Source organism: Pelophylax lessonae, assembly GCF_965119305.1.
Source record: "Pelophylax lessonae genome assembly, chromosome: 8".
NCBI lineage: Eukaryota > Metazoa > Chordata > Amphibia > Anura > Ranidae > Pelophylax > Pelophylax lessonae.
The window spans coordinates 8,366,098-8,380,312 of NC_138775.1; the positions used below are offsets into that span (position 1 = coordinate 8,366,098).

General features: G+C 41.7%; 1 protein-coding gene across 1 annotated transcript in view; it reads right to left on the reverse strand.

Annotated features, from left to right (window-relative positions):
- Window positions 1-10,661: 10,661 nt before the first annotated feature.
- Window positions 10,662-14,215, reverse strand: part of LOC309561507 (aminoacylase-1A-like) — a 39,692-nt gene continuing 36,138 nt past the window's right edge. The window contains exon 15 of the mRNA XM_082265461.1: window positions 10,662-10,997. Coding sequence (XP_082121587.1) covers window positions 10,833-10,997 — 165 coding nt within the window. The 3' untranslated portion in view covers window positions 10,662-10,832. The remainder of the gene's footprint in view (window positions 10,998-14,215) is intronic.

The window sequence follows — 14,215 nt, forward strand, 5'->3', positions numbered from 1 at the left end:
CTGTGCTACTAACACCTCTATTATGGTCATGATCTCCCCCATGCTCCTTTTTATACACAGAGCTGAAGAAAGTATTTAATACATTTGCCTTCTCTTTGTCCCCAGTCACCCACTCCTGATTATTTTGTAAAGGGCCTACATGCTCACACCTGACCTTTTTACTATTAATATATTTAAAGAATTTTTATGAGTTTGTCCTACTATCTTTTGCAATCTGTCGTTCATTTTAAATTTTTGCATCATTGATTTCCTTTTTATGTATTCTGTTATATTCTTTATAACATTTAATCGATGATAGTGTTCCTTTGTTTTTATATTTTTTTAAATCATTTATAGCTTTTTTAATTTTGACTGCGAGCCACATAGGTTTTAGTTTTAGCCTTTTAAATCTATCGCCTATGGGAATATACAGTCTTTTTGAAAAATTCCCATTTCTGTTCTGTGCTCATCGATGCCAATATTCCCTCCCAGTCTAAGTCCTGGAGAGCAGCCCTCGTCCTTGAAAAATTTGCTCTCCTAAAGTTAAGTGTTTTTATATTTCCTGTTTGCATTTTTTGCTTACAGCTAACATTAAATTAACCACTTCAGCCCCGGAAGATTTGGCTGCTCAAAGACCAGGCCCTATTTTGCGATTCGGCACTGTGTGATTTTAACGAACAATTGCGCGGTCGTGCGACGCTGTACCCAATGAGAGCTTTCTTTTGGTGGTATTTGATCACCTGTGTGATTTTTATTTTTTGCGCTATAAACAAAAAAAGAGCGACAATTTTGAAAAAATTATATTTTTCACATTTTTTTATATGAAATTCTCAAAAGAAAATGTAAAAATCAAAATCTTTTAACATTTTAGGCCAATTTGTTTTCTGCTACATATTTTTGGTAAAAAAAAAATCGCAATAAGCGTATTTTGATTGGTTTGCGCAAAAGTTATTGCGTTTACTAACTATGGGAAAGATTTATGTAATTTTTATTGTTTTTTTTTTAAACTAGTAATGGCGGTGATCTGCAATTTTTTTTGCGGGACTGCGACATTGCAGCGGACAGATCGGACCCCTGACTGACATTTTTGACACTTTTGGGGGGACCAGTGACATTACTACAGTAATCAGTTCTATAAATATGCACTGTTACTGTAAAAATGACACTGGCAGGGAAGGGGTTAACTTTATTGGTGATCAAGGGGTTAAGTGTGTCCCTAGGGGCGTGATTCTAACTGTTAGGGGGCGTGGCTAGGGAAGTAACCACAGAGACATGCGACCCTATATAGCAGGATCGCATAGCCTCTGTGATCACTTCAGGGAGAATGACAGACGGCTGTGTTTACATCAGCCGTCTGTCCTTCTCTCTCTGCTGTGGGAGATTGCGAGTGGCCGGCAGCCATCGGGGCCACCGGTCACACGCGCTGGCTAGGCAGGGAACGAGCAGGGGCGGGAGCGTGCCTCCGGCGGCTCGCCCCCTACAGGCTCTTTGCAAGTGACCTAGTACTACGTCACTTTGCCTGTAAGCGGCTGCGTGTCGCAGTAAATGTACAGGAGGCGGTCGGCAAGTGGTTAAATCATGTTTTGGTCAATGCTACCCAGATGTTTTTTATTTGAATCTTAGTAATAAGCGCTGCATGTTTTTGCGATTACCAGGTCCAACAGAGCATCATTTCTAGTGGGGGGCCTCAATAAACTGGACCTTGTAAAAGGGTCAATAATTTTTTGCCCTTTAACTGTTCCAGCAGTGCCATTACTCCAGTCAATTTCCGGGTAGTTAAAATCCCCCATTATTATCACTGTTCCAGCCCTTGCAGCCCTTTCTTTCTGTGCAAGGAGAGAGGTTGTCCAGACTCCTTTTTAGCATTTCATGACCATTGATTACCTGGGTGCCTGATCCTTTTCTTGTCTATTTTTCCTCTTTCACACTCACTTTGAGATCACTTCTCACAGACGCCGCCAACTTTCCTTTTTACCCTGTCTTTCTGAAAGAGAGCATAGCCAGGAATATTAATAGCCCAGTCATGTGAAGAATGAAGCCAAGATTCAGCAATACCGATTAAATCATAGTTCTCCTCTTGCACCAGAGCTTCCAACTCACCTATTTTGCTTGGCAGATTTCTGGCATTGGTGAAAAAAACACTATAAGACTGCATTCACACTGATCCGACTTGGACCGCGACTTGTCAGCCTGACAAGTCGCGGTCCGTCACGCTCCCATTGTGCGGTACAGGAGCTGTTCTAATAGGTCGCTCCGACTTAGAAAAAGGGTCCTGTACTACTTCGGGGCGACCTGGAGGCGACTTGCATAGACATTCATTTTATGAAGTCCGTGCAAGTCGCGCCGAAGTCGTGCTGCACGCGACTTCACAGGTCGCCCCCGAAGTCGGAGCGACGTAGTGTGAACCGGCACTTAAACTTCATATTCCTGATATGTGGCTGCTGTACCACGTATTTGCGTGAGAGAGTGTCCTGTTCTCTTTGTATTGCTTCCTTTATGTGAAATCCTGGGTGTCCCTGCCAGTCCCTCTGCTTTCCTATTATAAACTGACCACACTAAACAGAAGAGTGCAGCCGGTTCAGCTCTCTACCTATGCTGGGAACTCAGTGTACTCTACTCCAATGATCACACTTGTTCTGACACACCCCTGCTGCACAACCATTCACTGGGAAGCTCAGTGTCCTGCTGCTTCTTCTCCCCACAGTTCCTATGCAGCTGAGCTCAGATGCAAGAAAAAAGAAGCAAAGAATGGAAGCAATAAATGACAAGGTAGACATAGGCAGGATTGTCAAAGAGATATGCATGGGCATGACGACTCAAGCTGGGAATGAGACCTGGACTCTTCAGATCTCAGAGTAACAAACATTCCACGTCCAGTACCACACACCTCCCAACTTTTTGAGATGGGAACGAGGGACACCTATTAGCAAAAGTATGTAGGCAGAGGACACACCCCCTGTCACGCCCCCTTAAAGGACAATTATACAAAAAAAATTATTACGGTAGTTAAACTCACAAGTGCTTTATATTACTACTACTATTCCTTTATATTGGCTTTTGAAATTTACAGATACAGCAATTTAAAAATGGGATGAAAGGTTTAGCACTTGGAAACACTTTTTGAAAGATAAAGAGTGCATTTTATATACAACTATATAAATCAGACCAAAATGAGGGACAGATGAGGAGGAAAGAGGGACAGAGGGACTTTGTTACAAATCATGGACAGTCCCTCGAAATCAGGGACAGTTGGCAGCCATGGTACCATGACTGAGAAACTTGGAATAAACATGGAGAGTCTAGCTAGGACGGAACTAACTAGCGCTAAGCAGGAGGGGAGGATAAAGAGAGAAACCAAATCACATAAATAAACAAGTTCCCGTGTGCTGCACTGCATCATTATCCTCCTAAACCTAAATGTTTTTTTGTTTTGTTTTTTTTGCACTGGTTTTAGTCATATGCACATCACAAGCAAAACAATAGGTTGGTTTTAAATATTTTGTGTAATTTCCAAATAACTAATCTATGGAGAACTATAGAGTATTATTGTAGATAAATATTTATACTGTAAATCTGTACATATTGTATGTTTTTTTTTATATTACCTTTTTTATGTTTTTATGTTTTTATATAATAATATATTTTTATTAAAACTTTTCAGTACAATTGATTATGGTTTATGTCCAGTTTGTTTTTTTGTTTGTTTGTTTTTTAGTCTCTGGGGTTTCCAGCAACTGAATCTTTGCATCAATGTTGCCAGTTTCACCACCAGGCATGTTATTAGGCACACATTGTGCACTGCATGTAATGCAGCATAAGGAGGGAGACTTACAACAGATGGAGGATGAGGCCAATTACAACATTGAGACATAATGCTTTTGTAGGTACCAAGACATATACAAAGCTACAGTGGTAATTCTACCCAACAACTCCCACAGTTGTTGACATTTTTGTACTTTGTGTCTCTGCCCCTCCCACAATGGTGAGATTTCCTGCAGTAGTTTGTGTATATGCCCCTCCCACAATTGAGAGATTTCCCTGCAGTAGTTTGTGTCTCTGCCCCTCCCACAATGGTGAGATTTCCTGCATTAGTTTGTGTCTCTGCCCCTCCCACAATGGTGAGATTTCCTGCAGTAGTTTGTGTCTCTGCCCCTCCCACAATGGTGAGATTTCCTGCATTAGTTTGTGTCTCTGCCCCTCCCACAATGGTGAGATTTCCTGCATTAGTTTGTGTCTCTGCCCCTCCCACAATGGTGAGATTTCCTGCAGTAGTTTGTGTCTCTGCCCCTCCCACAATGGTGAGATTTCCTGCATTAGTTTGTGTCTCTGCCCCTCCCACAATGGTGAAATTTCCTGCATTAGTTTGTGTCTCTGCCCCTCCCACAATGGTGAGATTTCCTGCAGTAGTTTGTGTATATGCCCCTCCCACAATTGAGAGATTTCCCTGCAGTAGTTTGTGTCTCTGCCCCTCCCACAATGGTGAGATTTCCTGCAGTAGTTTGTGTATATATGCCCCTCCCACAATTGAGAGATTTCCCTGCAGTAGTTTGTGTCTCTGCCCCTCCCACAATGGTGAGATTTCCTACAGTAGTTTGTGTCTCTCCCCCTCCCACGTTGAACTTTCACTGTATGAGTAGCTCTGTGAGTATCTCTCAGTTGGTGTGTCCTGGATGTACTAGATGTATGTTTTTCCTAGAAAAGAATGTTGGCATCCATATTAATTATCAACTGATTGAACTCACACTAGGCGTTGGTTGCTGATTTTCTAGTAATTCATCTTCTCGGATGGGTTGGCCTTTTATTTCATGTTATTACTGGCTCTGCCTTTCCTCCGGAGTCTTCCTCGTTTGTATCTCTTGGATCCATAAAAAGAAATTACCTGACCTCATTCCAAAAGAATAAAGACAGCCGAGCTGAGATTCACATTAAACTCCCTTCTATCTCATTCTCGGGGGTGCCTGCTCTCCATATTCATCCATTACATCTGTGGTCCCCAAACTTTATGGCACCGGGGACCAGGCCCGGGGCAATGGCTGGTGTTCTCGCTTCAATTATCACAACACCATGGTGTCAGGATGATTGAAGTGCAATATTTCATTTATGACATTGTAATGTAAACTCCATAATGCAGAGCCAGTGGGAGCCCCAAGTGTGTTACTTGCCACGTTGCCTGCCACCAGATGCAGCTTTTCACTTGCCACACCGCCTGCCAACAGATGCAGTGTGTCTCTTGCCACGCCGCCTGCCACCAGATGCAGCTTTTCACTTGCCACGCCGCCTGCCAACAGATGCAGTGTATCACTTGCCACGCCGCCTGCCACCAGAGGCAGCTTTTCACTTGCCACCATCACTTGTCACCTGCCATGTCGCCTGCCAACAGATGCAACTTGTCACTTGCCACCATCACCTGCCACCAGATGCAGCTTGTCATCTGCCACATTGCATGCCACCAGATGCAGATTGTCACTTGTCACCTGCCATCAGATGCAGCTTGTTACTTGCCACACCGCCTTCCACCAGATGCGGATTATCACTTGCCACGCCGTCTGCCACCAGATGCAGCTTGATAATTCACTTATGGCGGCAGGTAGCGTGGCAAGTATCAAGCTGCATCTGGTGGCAGACGGCATGGCAAGTTACAAACCACATCTGGTGGCAAGTGATAATCCGCATCTGGTGGAAGGCGGCGTGGCAAGTGACAAGCTGCATCTGATGGCAGGTGACAAGTGATAATCCACATCTAGTGGCAGGTAGCGTGGCAAGTATCACTTGTCTCCAGATGTGGATTGTCACTTGCCACGTTGCCTGCCACCAGATTCAGCTTGTCACTTGCCACACCACCTGCCACCACATGCAGCTTGTCACCTGCCACATTGCCTGCCACCAGATGCAGCTTGTCACTTGCTACGTCGTCTGCCACCAGATGTAGATTGTCACTTGCCATGTTGCCTGCCACCAGAGGCAGCGTGTCATTTGCCTCACCACCGGCCACCAGATGCAGCTTGTCACTTGCCTCAGCGTCTGCCACCAGATGCAGCTTGTCACTTGTCACCAGATGTGGATTGCCAATTGCCACGTTGCCTGCCACCAGATGCAGCTTGTCACTTGCCTCAGCGTCTGCCACCAGATGCAGCTTGTCACTTGTCACCAGATGTGGATTGCCAATTGCCACGTTGCCTGCCACCAGATGCAGTTTGTCACTTGCCTCACCACCAACCACCAGATGCAGCTTGTCACTTGCCTTTTATTTTCTATTCTATTTAAATTCAAATTTATTCTATTCAAATTCAACTTTATTCTATTAGAAATTTGAATTTTCGGAAGATGGTTATATTCTATTTTATCATTTTATTTTAATTTTCTATTCTATTCAAATTTAGGAAGATGGTTATAGTCCATTTCATTTTATTCTATTTGATTCTAATCTATTCTTTTCAAATTTTGGGAAATGGTTATACTGCATTTTATTCTATTCTATTGTTTTTTTTTCGATTATATTATTTTATTTTCTAACCTATTCTGTTCTATTCTAATCCAATTCTTATTCATTACATTCCAATCTGAATTTACTGTATTTGAAATTCAAATTTCGGAAAATGGTTATATTGTTTCTATTTTATTGTATTCTATTGTTTTTTTTTCTTTTATTCTTTTATTTTCTATTAATTATATATTTATTTCTATTTTTTTTTCTATTCTAATACAATTCAAATTTATTCTATTATATTGTTTTTTTTTCTATTCTATTTTTTAATTTTCTATTCAAATTAAAATGTATTCTATTAAATTCAACTTTATTCTATTAGAAATTTGAATTTTGGAAGATAGTTATATTCTATTATCATTTTATTTTATTTTCAATTCTATTCGAATTTTGGAAGATGGTTATACTGTATTTTGTTCTATTCTATTGTTTTTTTCTATTATATTTTTTTCTATTATATTTCTAATTTATTACATTTGAATCTGAATTTACTGTATTCAAAAATTTCGGAAGATGGTTGTATTGTTTCTATTTTATTCAATTGTTTTTTTTTTTCTATTCTATTATATATTTACTTATATATTTTTTTTTTCTATTCTAATGCAATTCGAATTTATTCTATTCTATGTTTTTTTTTTTTTTCTATTCCATTCTATTACAATTTGAATTTACGCTGTTTGAAATTCGAATTTCAGAGAATGGTTATGTTCTATTATATTCTCTATTCTATTTTGTTCTGTTCTTTTCTATTCCTTTATTTTCTATTCTATTTGGAAATTCGAATTGAATTCAAAAACAGTTTGAATTGAATTTGAAAACGATTCGAATTTGAATTGTACTCAAATTTCATCGTAAATTTTGTTTTGTTATTTTGGATTCATTTAAAATTCATTACTATTATAATTTGGAAATTCGGGATACATCCAAATAATGAAAATTTTGTCTGAATTTCAAATTTGGAACGAAACAAACTGCACTGCAGGTCTAAAAAATTGCACATGTATTTTTAAATGTGCACTTAAAGCTGAACTCCGGGCTGAAATTACTAAAAAATCATTGCAATTCTATCTGCATTAATATACATTTTCTACATTATAGGCTACTATTGTTAGTACCTGAATACGGCCGGGTATCCGTCCCTTGCAGCTCCAGTTGAACCGGCTCCTCCCCTGTACTGAACCGGCTCCTCCCCTGTACTGAACCTGCTAACTCTGATTTCCCTGCACACTGTGAGCTTCTCACAATGTGCGATAGAAGCTGCAGCAAGCCAGGCCGAGCCCCTAGCCTTACTGTCCCTGGCCCCGCCCCCTTTCCTTTATTGGATTTCAGTTCTTTCAATTATGGAGGCTCAGCCTCACCTGTGGGTATTACCTATGTAAAGGAACGCCCACCCCCCCAGACTGACACTGATCCATCAAGGCATTAATTCATTTGCATAACCCCTCCCACCACTTGCATCCGGGCTGAGGACTTTGGAGAGGAGGAGCACTGAGGCCGGGGGGCTGTGATGATTTCAGGAAGGAATGTACAGCCCCCTGCCGGCCCCTCCCACCAGCCATGATCTGCTGCATTGCACAGTGATGACATCATCTGGCTTATTTTAGGATAGTTTATGAAAATGAAGAAGTTTATTGAAAAATAAAGATTAGAAAATACATTTTTAATAAAATGAAAAAAAAATTAAGCTAAAGTTCCAGCTGAAAAATTTAAATGATAGGTTTTGAATGGAGTGGCGGGAGGGTTAGAACTTCTGTCAAGTTTTTTTTTTTCTGTCTGTGTCCCTACCCAGGGGGGTCATCCTCTTCTTTTTTTTTGTCCTGGTGATTATAGGGGGGGGGGGGGGGGGGAAACGGAGTCAATATTTTACAGCTGTCCTTGGAACAAGCATAGTTAAATAGTTTAATGAAGTTGCAAAAAGACATCAATCCATCCAGTTCAACCTGTGTGTGAGTTTGCTGTCCACCGTACATTGTATACCCCTTTTATAAACAAGCAAAAAATTGGGGGAGCAGACCCTGAACATGTATATCTAAAGCCGGTGCAGCTATGGACCAAGCAACATGTATATTAAAAAAGAATAGCGCAACCATGCAAAAGAAATGACTATCAAATATGGAGACAATCCATAAATAAAAATGGGGGTTTAGTGCCACCATATGGCCATATCCTGCTTAAGCCCACCACTGCGTCAAAGTACCCCATTATCAGTGGGTCCTACACTATCCATAAAAAAGGGGTGAATCCAGCCTCTCTTACCCTTGGAGACAACACTCCTTGCTGGGAAGGTGTGCTAATGCACTGCAGGGGACTCCTCCTATATCTACTTGATAGAGGACACCAATAGAGTACAGGTGTGTGTGGGGGATGGGATGCTCAACCTCATAAGTCTGGTCAGACCGAATACATAATAATGGGGTACTTTGACGCAGTGGTGGGCTTGAATTAATACATGTTGCTTGGTCCATAGCTGCACCGGCTTTAGATATACATGTTCAGGGTCTGCTCCCCCAATTTTTTGCTTGTTTATTATGTATTCGGTCTGACCAGACTTATGAGGTTGAGCATCCCATCCCCCACACACACCTGTACTCTATTGGTGTCCTCTATCAAGTAGATATAGGAGGAGTCCCCTGCAGTGCATTAGCACACCTTCCCAGCAAGGAGTGTTGTCTCCAAGGGTAAGAGAGGCTGGATTCACCACTTTTTCATGGATAGTGTAGGACCCACTGATAATGGGGTACTTTGACGCAGTGGTGGGCTTGAGCACGATATGGCCATATGGTGGGACTAAACCCCCATTTTTATTTATGGATTGTCTCCATATTTGATAGTCATATACCCCTTTTATGTTGTGGTCTTTAAGGTGCCCATCTAATAGTTTTGAAACTATTGATGCTTCCTGCTGATACCACTGCTTGTGGTGGTATCAGCAGGAAGCATCAATAGGTGCTTGTGGAAGGGAATTCCACATCCTTACTGCTCTGACAGTAAAGAACCTTTTCCGCAGTTTTAAGGTTAAACCGCTTTTCTTCTAGTTTTAGTGAGTGGCCACGTGTCTTATTGTATTCCCTTTCTCTGAATTACTTTTTTCCATATGCTAGGGTCGCCAGTACAATATTTGTACATTGATATCATATCCCCCCTCAATCGTCTCTTCTCCAGAGAGAATAGGTTCAGTGCTTGTAGTCTTTCCTCATAGCTGATGTCCTCCATTCCCCTAATTATTTTTGTTGCCCTTCTCTGGACTTTTTCCAGTTCCAGCACATCCTTCCTGAGGACCGGTGCCCAGAACTGGACAGCATACTCCAGATGTGGCCGGACCAGAGTCTTGTAGAGAGGGAGAATAATCTCTTTATTTCTGGAGTGAATCCCCTTTTTTATACAACCTAGTATTCTGTTGGCTTTGCTTGCAGCGGCTTGGCATTGCATGCCACTGCCAAGCCTGTTGTCCACCAGTACCCCCAGGTCCTTTTCCATCTTAGATTCCCCCAGAGGTTCGCCCCTAGTGAGTAAGTTGTGTTCGTATTTCTGACACCCAAGTGCATTACTTTACATTTTTCAACATTAAACCTCATCTGCCATGTAGTTGTCCACCCCATTATTTTGTTCAGGTCTTCTGGTAAGGTTTCTACGTCCTGCATAGAAGATATTGGCCTGCTTAGCTTAGCATCATCCGCAAATACCGAGATTGTGCTGGAAGTCCCATTCCCTAGGTCGTTTATGAATAAAAAAACCAGGATTGGTCCCAGGACAGATCCACTTTCCACACCCGACCAAGCATGGGGGGGGAGGGATTCCCTTATTTCCAGATTTCCTGTTGTGTCTCTGGCTAATCCCTAATAAGGACATAGACAGAACCCAATACCCAGTGGTGGTTCTAACCCTTACCCGCTCCATTCAAAGCTTTAATCGGGTTTTGGCTGGAGTAATAATGGCTTCCCTTCCACCACCCATTATGCAACCTGTCTTCTTACTGGGAAGCCAATCCAGAACCCCAGCGCTGCAAGATTTGTACTAACAATGTAAGAATCACGCAAATCATTTTTAAGACTTTCAGTTCTTAATGGTCATTGAACTTTTACATTCTAATCCATGAATCTCATAATCAGTCCTTTACATGAACCCAATTATACTTTATGTTCGATGGTCCTTCGAGGCAAAGCGGACACTCAGGAGAGAAGACATCCAAACAAAGATGGAAAGAGCAGCTAGGATGTATTTTATTGCCCTGAGTTCAGATTTGGTTTTGCTAAAATAGTCACCACCTTTGTCCTTGGGGTTGGCGATGAGTCCCTGAGTGCAGTTATTTTGTCAGAGACCTTGTCCCCAAGTCCCTGCACATTCATAGTGGATTCTTTGGCCTCTAGTGCTAGTGTTCTCCAACCAGTGGGGGCACGCTGGCCAGAGATGGGATGATGCGTTTATAAATCTCGATCCCGCGCAGGAAGATGCCCTCGTTCAAGTATTCGTTGTGATCGTGCAGCAAGATGGGGGTGTTGTTCATGGGGGAGAAGCCAAGGGCATCGTATCCAGCCTGGGGAGAGCAAAGAGGGCAGGTTAAAGTTTTACTGTTACATTTTGGAGGAGGCCATCAGAAGATAAGAACAAACAATCAAATAATAAGTTATATTATGTACATGCAGCACTCTCTAGTATGCTATTAGAGTGAGTGCAGGAAAATGCAAGTCTGGCTCATGCTTGAAACCTGTGAGTCTTTATATTGGATCAAGGGTTTTCTTTAGGTCAGAGCTGGATGACTCATACAGACAACTCTCTGGTGCTTCCCCCTGATCCTGGAAAGTTGGAGAATATTCTTGAAGCCTCAGGGTGGAGGCTAGGAGAGTTGTTCTGCATACTAATGGTAGTTTGCCCAATGCCTGGGCAGTGAGCTTGTCAGGGGGCTAAGCCAACCCTTAACCACTTTACTACCAGTCACGTAACCTCTACGTCGGCTGATTTTGAGTGGTTATACCGGGATGATGCCTCTAGCTAGAGGCATCATCCCAGTACCGTTGTTTGAAGCCGACGGTCGGCTTTCCGTCGGTAACGATCGATGCGGCTCGGGAGCCGCTCGATCGTTACCCGGGGGGGCGGGAGGGGACGTCCCCCCCCTCCCGCCGCCTTCCGCGGCTTTGCTCGGGGCTACCGTCCCACCGGGAGCCCCGAGCACCCAGCCGGCACGTCCGCCGGCTGGATGGAGTCCCGATGAATGCCGGAAACGGCATCGATCGGGTCTCCGATGACGTAACCCGGAGGCGGCGTCCATGACGTCACTTCCGGGTTACTGTGCTGCAAAAGGCGGCAGATTTGAAAAACGGCTGTATGCAAAAATGCCGTTTTCGGTGTTTTGCATACAGGGAAGTGTAGTGGAGGGGTCTAGGGTCTTTTAGACCCTCGATCCCTCCATAAAGTGTACCTGTCACGACATATTGCTGTCACCAGGGATGTTTACATTGCTTGTGACAGCAATAAAAGTGATCAGATTTTTTTTTTTTTAAAAAACCTGTAATAAAGTTAAAAAAAAAAGAAAAAATAAATAGGAAAAAAAAAAAAAAAAAAATTTAGCCGTCCCCGTCACCGTTAGCTCGCGCACAAAAAAAAACGTATACGCAAGTCGAGCCGCAAATGAAATCGCTGTTCAAACCACACATGTGAGGTATCGCCGCGATCGCCAGAGCGTGGGCAATAATTAAAAAAAAAGAGCTACACTCTAACTCTAAACTGGTAACCGTTAAATAAATTTAAAGCGTCGCAGATTGAGATCTCTATTGACCGTAGTTTGTCGCCATCCCACGGGGGGGCGCAATTTTAAACCGTAACATGTTTGGTATCTATTTACTCGGCGTGACATCATCTTTCACAATATACAAAAAAAATGGGCTAACTTTACTGTTTAGTATTTTTTAAATGCAGTGAAATGTGATTTTTCAAATTTTTTCCAAAAAAATGGCGTTTTAAAGACCGCTGCGCAAATACCGCGTGACAAAAAATTTTGCAATGACCGACATTTTATTCTCCAGAGTCTTTGCTAAAAAAATATATATAATGTTTGGGGGTTCTAAGTAGTTTTCTAGGAAAAAATACTGGTTTTAACTTGTGAACAAAAAGTGTCCGAAATAGGGCTGGGGCTAAAGTGGTTAAATATGGATGAGTCATGCTCCCAGGGAAGTCAGTGAAAGATAAATAAAGTGTTGGAGGGACTGTTGGTAAATATAACTGTCTTCCAAAATTTGAAAAGAATAGAAAAACAGTAGAATAGAAAAAATATACCACCATCTTCTAAAATTCGAATAGGATAGATTAGAATAGAAAATAGAAAGAATATAACCGTCTTCCAAAATTCAACTAGAATAAATTAAAATTTTCCAAATTAGGTCGAATTTAATTAAATTCCCCCGAATTCTAAAAATTCGAATAGAATTTGAAAAAGAATAAAACTAAATTTACCTATAGAAAATTTAGAATAACGAATCGAAGCGAATTCTGAAAGCAAAGTTAAACTAAATGAAATTATTTAAACAACGAATCAAAACAACTTTTTTTGTTCTGCACATGTCTATTTGCAGCCAATGATCTACACATGGAAGCATACTGGTTAAAGGCCATTTCTCTATCCATCTATGAGTGTATGCTTAATCAGACATGGAAAGGGAGATTCCGCTTCTTACCAGTATTTGAACTAGGAGTGCAACAAAATAGACTTTTTATTTCTGGTACCTCATCTGAGCTTTTAACCCCCTTATTGATTTTAAATTTAGAAATACATGCATTTTATTCATTAAAGCATTAAATGGATAGGGAAATGCGATATGGATTTTAAATTGGTTTTATACTGTCTGTTACCTTGTTTATACACAAGAAAGCTGTTTGGATGGTGCATTGGTGGAGTATGTACATGACTTTTTGTAGATCCTATATTGGTATAAGGGGAGCTTAGGTTGAGTCTCAACTAGATTTTATTTTAGAAGGTTTTTTTATTGCACAAAACTCCAAAAGGCATGAATTGGGGGGGGGGGGGGAATAAGGGCTGCAAGAGTATGGTCCTCGCCATGTTTAGGGACCTGGGTGTTCTGGCAGATCATAGACATCTTAAGAATACATACTAGGAGAACAGCTGGGGGATTCAGTGGTGAAGGACCTGGGTGTCCTGGTAGATTTTAGACTTAATAATCATACATTTTAGGAGGAGAACACCTGGGGGAGTCAATGGTGGAGAAAAACTATGGTGTTCTGGTAGATCATAGACTGAACAAGCATACATGATAGTAGAAGAACAGCTGAGGGAGTCAATGATGGAGAAGGACCAGGGTTTTCTGGTAGATCATAGACTTAATATTTTCTAGGAGAACAGCTGGGGGAATTAATGGTGGAGAAGGACCTGGGTGTTCTGGTAGATAATAGACTTAATAAAAATACATACTAGGACGAGAACAGCTGGGGGAGTCAATGGTGGAGAAGGACCTGGGTGTTCTAGTAGATCATAGCCAGAACAAGCATACATGCTAGGAGAAGAACAGCTGAAAGAGTCAATGACGACGAAGGACCAGGGTGTTTTGGTAGATCATAGACTTAATAATATATTCTAGGAGGAGAACAGCTGGAGGGAATTAATGGTGGAGAAGGGCCTGGGTGTTCTGGTAGATAATAGACTTAATAACTATACATACTAGGAGAAGAACAGCAGGGGAGTCAATGGTGGAGAAGGATCTGGGTGTTCTGGTAGATCATAGACTTATTAATCATACATACAAA